The 9,398-nt window shown below is 57.9% G+C and overlaps 2 protein-coding genes across 4 annotated transcripts; both read right to left on the bottom strand.

The window, feature by feature from the left end:
* Positions 1 to 1,129: 1,129 nt before the first annotated feature.
* C19h19orf67 (similar to human chromosome 19 open reading frame 67) lies at positions 1,130 to 4,471 on the bottom strand. 2 transcript variants are annotated; one of them, XM_087595138.1, is made up of 6 exons: positions 3,984 to 4,471; positions 2,819 to 2,960; positions 2,605 to 2,705; positions 2,345 to 2,530; positions 1,823 to 1,957; positions 1,130 to 1,450 (listed from the first exon to the last, which is right to left on the bottom strand). In XM_087595138.1, the coding sequence occupies exons 1-6, from the start codon at positions 4,310 to 4,312 to the stop codon at positions 1,276 to 1,278; spliced, it is 1,068 nt and encodes a 355-aa protein (XP_087451264.1). In that variant the 5' UTR covers positions 4,313 to 4,471; the 3' UTR covers positions 1,130 to 1,275. The 2 variants fall into 2 exon arrangements, with proteins under 2 accessions (XP_087451264.1, NP_001406700.1); NM_001419771.1 differs by having other exon boundaries at positions 2,819 to 2,963; positions 3,984 to 4,431.
* A 982-nt stretch (positions 4,472 to 5,453) lies between these two features.
* Samd1 (sterile alpha motif domain containing 1) lies at positions 5,454 to 8,598 on the bottom strand. Of its 2 annotated transcripts, none has more exons than XR_015643236.1 (5): positions 7,302 to 8,598; positions 6,627 to 6,997; positions 6,447 to 6,543; positions 6,242 to 6,353; positions 5,454 to 6,157 (listed from the first exon to the last, which is right to left on the bottom strand). XR_015643236.1 is itself a non-coding variant. In NM_001447242.1 (5 exons), exons 1-5 carry the CDS (start codon positions 8,193 to 8,195, stop codon positions 5,999 to 6,001), a joined length of 1,560 nt encoding a protein of 519 aa, NP_001434171.1. In that variant the 5' UTR covers positions 8,196 to 8,489; the 3' UTR covers positions 5,454 to 5,998. The 2 variants fall into 2 exon arrangements, 1 of the variants encoding a protein (NP_001434171.1); NM_001447242.1 differs by having other exon boundaries at positions 6,627 to 6,924; positions 7,302 to 8,489.
* Between the last annotated feature and the right edge of the window lie 800 nt (positions 8,599 to 9,398).

The following is a 9,398-nucleotide window of genomic DNA, read 5'->3' on the forward strand; positions in this document are numbered from 1 at the left end:
GTACTTGTATACATTAACTAAATGAACCTTTAAAAATACTTTTAAAAAACAAATAAAGGAGAGAAAAATGCTGGAGATTGCTAATAAGAGCTCTGGCTGCTCACTGAGAGGACCCTAGTTCAGTTTCCTGCACCCACATAGTGCTGAAAACTATATGAAACTCTAGGCCCAGGGTATCTCTGATGCCCTCTCTGGCCTCCTGGGCAAGCAGAGAAATAAAGATATAATAAGTAAATATATGTATTTGAAAGAGAGAGGGCCTCTATATATAGCCAGCCCCAGTTGTCCTGGAACTCACTATGTAGCCTAGGCTGGGCTCGTCTCATAGAGGCCCACCTGCCTCGGTTTCCCTGAGTGCTATGATTAAAGGTGTATGCTACCATGCCCGGTTACTAAAAATCAGTTACACACACATACACGCACAGGCACACACGGCATGGTTCTGAGTCTCTATTTCTAGGTCTCACATTCTGACTCTGCGTGTGAAAATTTTAGGACCCAAATATCGACCTCTTACTGTAGAGATTGAAAACTCAAGAGTGACACGGGAGGACGAAGGACCCCATTCCTATGCAGGGGCAGTTTTGCTCAGAAGGCCCAGGTTCGAGTCTAGGCTTGGCCTCTCAGGAAGCAGGAGGGCTCATTTCTCTCAGCTAGAGTATCCTTCACCAGTCCAAGATTGATGTGGGGCAGAGCGAGCCTCCTAGGACTCTCCAGACACTCTTCAAGAGACAAGACAATCACCGGTTTGGTTCGGACACCCCAAAAGCTGGAAGGAAAAATCTGATTCCACTCTGCAAACTGATATCCTGCAGTTTCCTAGGGCACATCGGGAAATGTAGTTGTGTTTAAAAAAAAAAAAAAGAATCACTTCCGGGTTAAAGAAAAAAAAAACGGGCGTGGGTTTAAGTCTTCCTCCAGTGGGCCTAGAATTTTTCTGCTACCAGAAACTTGTTTTCTGGGTTCCGGTTGCTGACGAGAGCCGCTACTTCCCTCTTTGACTCATGCGCATTTGCGCATGTGCAGCATTCCCTCTCCGAGGTCTGCGGACTACACTTCCTACAAGGCCTCGCGCTGGGCGGGGCCTATCTCCCCAGGGGAGGGATGCGGTGCTCACAGGACACAGAACCTCTGACCTTGCTCTTTTATTAACAGAAAAGTCAGCCCGCACTTGGTGTTCGGTGGCTCTTGCCTGGGCGTACTCAGTGCAGACCGCACTTCTTCCTGCCTGGAGTTTGGGGTTGTCAGGCTCCAACTGGCGCCTTCTCCTGGGACTTAGGATGCCGGGGCTGCCCAAGCCGCGGGCCCAGCAGAGCTGGGGGGCCGGGCGGGGCCTGCCTGGCCCATGAGAATCTGCACCAGCAGGTCGGTGGCCAGCACGTGCGACGGCTCCTCGAAGCCGATGGTTAGTAGCTGCTGGTAGTCCCCGGGTGGCTGTGGGCACAAAATCCTGGGGGGCCCCCCGGAGACAAGCCTGGACTTGAGCACCTCTGCCCACAGCTGGGAGGGGCTTTATTTCCATTAGGGGTGGGGGATACCCTAAGGGAAACTCCTGGGGTTGAAGCACTGGACTTGAGGCTACTAAACACTTTGCTGGCTGTTGTCTCTTTGGGAGAGTGACTTATGTGCTCTGAAAACATGTTTTCTTTGTGAAATCCGCATCTCTGTGAACTACTGTTTAGTCTACATAAAGCACCCCTCAGGGTACAGTAAAATGTGCTCCTTATTCATAGTGGAAACTGTTACCCGAGTTCCAGCCTTTGGTGAGGTTGTCCTGCCCTCCCTCAAACCTAAGCCCGCATCACCGTGACCGGAATCCTACCATGAATCAAGATCATCCTCTGCCGGTCCCAGGGGCATCCATCGGCCAATGGACCAGAGTTTCTGGATCTGGGGGCACGAATTGGCTGGTCCCTGGCCTGCGTCCTCCCATGTATCTCGATAACACAAGAAGTAGCTGAGAGGGAGAGATCAGAAGGAAAAGCAATGCTTTATTTAGTTTTTTTCTGCTGAGGGCTTTAATTCTGGAGGTGAGTTTCAAGTTCATCAGAAGTCGCCTCCAGTTCTCAGGTAGGAATGTGACTCAGTACTGAGGACTTTCCTCCCTTGTGGCCTAATCTGAAGAGGAGTACTTTTATTTTAATGGGAGGTGGAGTTAAGAAAACTAAAGATTGAAAGTGTAGCTCAGTGCTGGTCTAGGATATGCAAGGTCCTGGGTTTTATCCCAGCACTGCAGAAGGTATTCAGTTTTGTCTTGCTTTTCACTCTTTGGTGGTGGTGTATAGGCTCAAGTTGGCATTCGGTCTAGAAAGGGGAGGACTTTGATTTTGGCAAGGGGACTCACTAATCCACATGGGCATCTGCTCCTTGGCTGCTGGCCTCTGTGGTGGTTTCCAGGTTCCAGCGCATCTTCTTATAGAGGTATCTTGGGAAGTGGCTGGCAGTGTACGCGGCTGGTGTGCAGTACCGGAAGATGGACACATCGTGGGAGGGGCTAATGGAGAACCTCCCGCAGAAGAAGCAGGAGATGCTAGCAGGAGATAGGAGAGTGGACAGCAAGCTGGGCCCTAGACCACCCCACAGCCCCATTTCCTGCCCACTTACCTCAAAGGGTTAGTTTCCTCCAGGTCCACGAACCCAAAGGAGGCATACATGAGAACTAACTGTTCCAAGCGCAGGGTTAGCTGCTGGGAGATCTCCAGCAACTGCATGGAAGGTGGGACTTGATGACCTCAGGTGGTCAGCCAGAAGCAACCCTCCTACCCCTAGGCAGAGTCTAAAGGAGAAAGGGGCCTGGAAAGAGAGCTACTGTACACACCCCCTTCCGGACCAACTCTTGCAGGGCTCCGTAGATGGGAGGGACACTCCTTGCCGCAGCCTCAAGGTATAGGAAGTAAGGTTCGCACATTGTTAAGAAGGTGGGCATAGCCTTGGCTAGCTGTTCTTTCTGGACTCGGTCCCTGCTGAAGGGAGAAAGGGGCCTTCATGTGGCATCTCTCTCTTCATCCCTAGGTGCCCCGTTGCTCACCCCCTGCCTGTATCCCTGATGAAAGTCCCTCAGTGCTGTGGCTTAATGCTAAGAACATTTGCATAGCCTGTGCAGAGTCCTGGGTTCCATTCCAACACCCAATAATTAAACATAGAAAAAAGGGACTGAGAGCTTAAGTCCGTGTTAGAGATTGGAGCTCAGCCGGGGGAAAGCTCAGCATAAGAGAAAGATTCCCCCCATGTCAAGTCTTCCTCTGTCTTCTTTCAGAACCACCTGCATCCGTCAGTTGAAACATTTGTTAAAGTGCTGACACCTGGGCCGGGAGCACAACTGGAGGAATGCTTGCCTAATGCAAGGGCCTGGCTCCATTCCCCAGTGTGTTTGGGAGTATATACAACTGAGTTCTCTCAAAACTACAGCACGGAGCTCGGAAAGCCGGGACTTAAGCAAATCTCCCAAAGACATCACAACCCCTCTCCATTGTTCTGGAAATTGCATTTTCCTTTGGGAGTGGAGGTGGCCTTTCATACCAGAAGTCCTCTGGCTAGAGTTGATGCAGATGGAATCTGTTTAGCTGACTTACACAGGGTTTAAAAAAAAAAAAATCTAGGAGAGCATTTCAAATCTGGTAGGCAGTACTCAGTAGACTAAGGCAGGAGCCTCACCAACCAGAACATAACGTAATGAGACACTGTTTGAAAGAAGAAAAAAATGGCCAAATCAACCAGTTAACCAAACCAACCAACGAAAACCAAAGTCCTAGAGGAAAAGGGGTGTGTGTGTGTGTGTGTGTGTGTGTGTGTGTGGTTTTTGCTACTCTAAAGAGCCATACATTGCCTGCTTCTGTCTCTCAATTCTTCACAGCCCTCAGAGCACCAGTAAAGTGCATTCCCAATCAGCCTCGTATACTGTATCTCTGGGCCCTGAGTTCAGCTTTTGGCCGTTGTGGGCTGCACACCCTGTCCTCCTGTCCTGGGTCTTTGTGCAGTGTCACCTGTAGAGCAAGTAGCTTTGAAAGTCATCCGCCTTTCTGAGCAGGTAACGGAGCTGGTCAGTGATCGGACTGAACATGGAGTCCAGCGGGAGGCGAGCTGGGGCCGCCCCGAGCTCCGCTGCCAGTGGCTCCCGGGAGGACGTGGAGGTGGGAGCTTCCATCATGGACTGTGCTCGCTGGGGCTCCAGCTCTGTTGAACCCTCAGGTCTCCCGGCCGGCGACCACGAGGGGTCTCCATAAGGCTGCGGCCCGGGTCCCAATTCCTCCGAGGGCGGTGCTTCTCCTGGGCCCAGGGCCAGCGACCCCGCGAACCAGGACTCCGCAGCCATCCACGTCCACAGCAGGCTCCTCCAGCCCCTTCGGCGTCCCGGGAGCGCACACACCTGGGGCCGACCGGCTTGGGCAGTGAGCGCAGCCGCAGCCCTCTCAGCCCAGCCTCGACGTCTCTGCCGGCGCCGCCCCGCGGGGATTTCGCCTCTTTTGAATTTCAGCACGCGGAGGGCGCGCAGCCTAGGCCTGCACCGCGCTCGGAGCTCGGCCGGCACCTGGCGCGCGGGGCGCTGCCAAGGGCGGAGCCCACACCAGCCTTGTGGTTGCGGCGCACAGCTAGGCGCCTTTTCTCATCCCAGTCAGTTGACTGGAGGGGAAGGGGGTTCCTAACTTGTTAGGAACCTGGGAGTGAAGGTTACTAAGAGGCCCAGGTTACACCTCAGCAGGTGACTCTCAAGATCTCTTAACTGATGGAGCTAGGATCTGCTTTTGAGCTAAGGCCTAGTGATATACCAGTTACTTCTACAATAAAAATCCTCAGACAGGTGATCTTATCCCATCGTCTCTTTTGTTCCAGTAAGCCGGCCCTGGTCCCAGAACACATCTCTGATCCTCATAGGTTGGATTCCGTGTTACGTGCAAAGACTGATCGGTATTTAAGTACAGGCTAGGAAGCCAAATATATTACAAGGCTCGAAGTAAGCAGCAACAGGTGTCACACTGTCCCGCGTGACCCTCAACTTGACTTTGTCAAGTCAGTTGCCCTGCCTATAAAACGAGTTTTATGACGTCTGCTTCACCGAACTACAGAGGTGACAACAAACCGTTTGCTCAGCAAGCGTGCAGTTTGCTGTTAGTCACTCAACAAACACTTGAGCAGGTGGTTCTGGAATGAGATGGCAGAAGACAAAGGAACCATTCCAGTCCTAGACTGACAGCGTTGCCTGTATTCAAAAACTACGTAGATAAGTCTAGCCTCGAATTCCTGATCCCGCTTCCATCTCTGAAGTGCTGAGATAACACCTGTGCCGTCAAGCCCAGCTACAAAAACCATCTCCCTTTTGTGGTGGTGAAGCTAGAGCCAAGATGGTCTATCTGCATACTTGGTGAGGTCGATGAGTCTCGGCCCCAAATTCTGTCTTAACGTTAAAATCTTCAAGGAGGCCTTTAGCCCCTCCTTCCTCCATGCAGAAGACGGACTTTTTTTTTTTTTTTTTTAAGTTTTATTTAAAAAACCTTCGGTGCAATATTAAAAAGCAATACAGCCAGGTGGAACAGTCGACAGACAGAAAGGGAAGGAGCTAGAGGACCCAAGGTCCTTTACCTCACCTGTTCCCCAGAAGCTGGGGGTCAAGGGGGAGGGTCTGGGGGTGGTGGGACGAGGAAAAACCACCACCAGGATGAATAGGTAGAACAAAACACATATAAGATACATCTGGCTGAACTGAAGAGGGGTTTGGGGCCACAGGAAGCTCCCCTGGTTTTTGTTGTTCAAAAATGTCCTGGTTTGGGGAGAAAGGGTGACCCCTGGCAAATGAGCCAGCCAAGTCGTCCGACCCCACACTCCACTGCTGTGGAGAGGGGTGAACTAAGGTCAGGGGTGTGAGAAAAGGGGGAAAATGGAGAAGGGAATCCCCTCACTGGAGTCTGTTAGGAAGGTTGAGCGTACCCATATCCAGCTCCTGGACTATGGGGCTGCCATGGGTGAAATCTGGACTGGCTGGGGTGGGGGCAAGGCTGGGTGCTCAGCCTAGAAAGCCATCAGGATCATCGTCCTCAAAGTGGCCTTGCTGAAGCACCTTGATGTGGTGCTCGTAGATCTTCAGGGCTGGGCCCAGGCGGATGGACAGGCCAGTGAGCACATCTGTCCGTTGCATGAGCAACAAAGACTTGCCATCAATTTCCTGGGCAGGACAGAAAGAGGCAGGGTCAGTGAACACCCGTGAGGCCCTCTGTGTGTACAGTCAAGAGACCGTCTGGGAACTCACCTGCTCTTGGAAAGCAGTGGCCTGCTCTGGGAAGCCTGCCTCAGTGAAGTATTCCACCACATCCATGACTGTCCACTCCACTGGGTCCGTTGGCTTCTCCTTGCGCCCAGGACTGCATCAGAACGGAGAGCAAAGTGACCTTCACACAGCTCTGATTATCCAACACCCAGGTGCTAACCCCAATGTCCCCAATGCCTCAACTTACGGACAGCCAAATGGTGTCCCATCAGCCCCAGGTAGGGCTGGTTTTCCTGGAGGCAAAGGCACAGGAGATGGAGAATCTGGAGCAGCTGTAACACAAGCTGAAAAAGGAAAGGCAGAGGACAGTCAGGCTAGGGTTCACAGCTCCCTGTTCCGCACTGCCCCAACCCAGACAGGTCCTTACCCGATCCCCCTTCTTTATTCATAGCTGTCATCGAGAACACCTGGTGTGTGCAGCTGCCAGGTGCTGGTCCCCGCCCTTCATCCTGGCCCTGGAAGGGTCCACAGGGCGACCACTCCTTGACCCTCTCCTTAGCACTCTGAGGGCCCCGCTCTCCATTAATCTGGTGGTGCTGAGCACCTGCGGGGCGGTCACTCTCGGGCACTTCCGAGCCCTCAGATACATTGTCCTCCTCCTCCTCTTCGTCATCTTCTTCGTCATCTTCCTCTTCTTTCTCAAACACCCGTTCTTCTCCACCTCTCTGGGGCCAGAGAAAGAAGCAGGCAGAGTTAGAGCTCTTCTAGTCCCGGATGAAATCCAGTGTCCGACGCCACCTTAGACAACAACACGGAGTAACTTTTACGCTGTGCTGTCGTTTCCGTGCCAGGTTCTGGGTTAATAAAGCCCTCAATAGCCAAGTCTTACTAAACTCGCTCAACTACCCCCAGGGGTCGCTACTGTCAGCAATCCGCGTTTACAGCCGAGGAAACTGAGGCTCCCGCAGATCAGGTCACTGACCAAGACCACCGCGTTCGGAGTCCACGGGGACCGTGGGCGAATCCCGGCCACCCGACGTCCCGCTCCCTCCCGGGACTCTCGTCCCCGCCAACTTCGCCCGCACCTGCCCGGTGCGCTCACCTTGCTCCGCGCCGCGCGTGCGCTAGCGGCCGGCGGCGCCCGTCCCGGCCTGTCTCCGCGGGGTAGTGCGAGCGCTCCCAGGCGGGTGCGCTCCAGACGGCCTCGCGCCGCTTCCTCTTCCAGCAGCCCCTGCACGCGGCCGCGGGTGAGGCGGCCGCTGGCGCCGCCACTGCCCCCGAGGTAGCGCACGACTTCCCGCAGGCTCACGGGCCGCGCCGGGCCGCCCGCCCGCGCCGCGCCCCCCTCCGGCGGCGGCTGTGGCTGCGGCGGTGGCGGCTGCTGCTGCTGTGGCGGCGCCGGCGGCTCCCGGGCGGCGACGGCGGGCGGCGGTGCGCGGCGCGGGCCGGCTGGGGGCGCCGCGGCCGGGGGCGCGGCGGGCGCTGGTGGCGGAGCGGCCAGGGGCGCGGCCCGCTGCGCCCGGGGACCCGGCTGCGCGGGGCCGGGAGAAGGGGGCGCTGTGGCGGCGGCCGCGCGGGGCGCCCGGGTCGGGGCGGCGACGGGCGCGGGCGGTGGGGCGGGCGTGGGCGGCGGCGCGGCGGGGCCCCCGCGGGGGACGCGCGGCGGGGCGGGTGGGGTGGCTCCGCGGCGGGGCGGCTGGACGCGCGCCGCGTTGCGGTACGAGATGCTCCCCTTGTAGCTGACCCGGAGCACGGCGCGCTGCTGGATCAGTTTCTCGAGCTCCGCGCGCGTGCGCTCCGGCTCCGGGCCGTGCCGCCGCCGCACCATCCGGCAGATGCGCTCCAGGTCCGGCCGCGCCTTGCGCGAGCGCAGCGAGTCGATGGTGTCCAGAATCCACTCTTGGTAGTGCGGGGAAGCGGCGGACGACGAGGCGGCGGCCGCCGTGGTGGCGGCCGCCGCCGTCTCCGGCGGGGGTAGGGCCGGGGGCCCCGCCATGCCTCCCGCCCGGCCCGGCTGCACGGTGCGCGCTGCCTCCCTCCCAGCGCGGCGCCCCCTCCCCGCTCCCCTCCCTCCGCCGCTGCCCGCCTCCTCCGCCTCCCCCCGGGGGGCGCAGCGCCTCGGCGGAGCGGCGGCGGCGCTGCTGTTTCTTCGGGAAAAAAAAAAAAAGCGAGAGAGAGAGGAGAGCGCGCGAGAGAGACAGAAAAAAAAATAGTGAGAGAGAAAGAAAAGAGGAAAAAAATATGCACACACTCACTCACTCGCACGCACGCACACAACAGCCCCGCTTCTGCTGGGCGCGCGCGGGGCCGGGGATGCGAGGAGGGAGGAGGGGAGCGCGGCGCGGCCGGCCCCTCCCCGCCGCCGCCGCCGCACGCGCGCCCTGCGCCCGGGACACTCCGGCCCCCCTTCCTGCTCGCCCTCCCCCGCTGCCCGCCTTCCTCGCTCCCTCCCACCCCCACGCGCCCGCTTTTAAGGTGGAGCCCGGGCCCCCGCCCGCCCCATGTACCCGTCGCTCTAGCTCACTCCGGCTCGCCCCGGCCCCCCCTTACAACTCCCGCGCGCTTTTTAAGGAGGCGCCGCGGAGTTGGCGCCGGAGCGGGGGCGGGGAGCGCGGCGGGCGGGGGAGGGGGAGGGGAGTCCAGGGGGGAGGGGACAGGGGCGGGCGGGGCGCGCGGGCGGCGTTCGGCCGCCCTCCAGCCATTGGGCGCGGGACCCAGACGTCCTCGGCGCCCAGCCCCCTCTCCACGCCTCTCCGCGCGCAGCGCTCTCGGGACCGCACTTACCGGGAACTAGCCGCGTCGCGGCCCGACGCGCCTCGCTCCTGGGAGCCGCGGAGACCTCACTAGCGGCCCTGCCTCGCCTACACGAGGACTCCGGGGGGTCGCGCGGGGCTTCCCCTTTCTCCTTCGACTCTGCTAATCCTATTTGGCCGAACCGGTCCCGGCGGCCCTCTCGGTCCGGGACTAGACTGAAGTAGGGGTGGGAGCAGATTTGAGGGCCCCGAACTCAGGGTCAAAGGACAGTTTGCCCACCCCACCCCTCCTTTTTCTGGTGTGGCGGAGGAAGTACAGGAATTCCAGCTAAACCCGGTTTCTCCAAGGTCCGGAGGCCGGGGTCTCCAGAGGATGGACACTGAGGTCCGAAATTCCCTTTCCAACACCCTGAGGGTGTGATCGAAGTCGGGAATACCAGGGACAC

The sequence above is a fragment of the Rattus norvegicus genome, chromosome 19 (genome assembly GCF_021556685.1).
Source record: "Rattus norvegicus strain SHRSP/BbbUtx chromosome 19, alternate assembly SHRSP_T2T, whole genome shotgun sequence".
In the NCBI taxonomy this organism is placed as follows: Eukaryota; Metazoa; Chordata; class Mammalia; order Rodentia; family Muridae; genus Rattus; species Rattus norvegicus.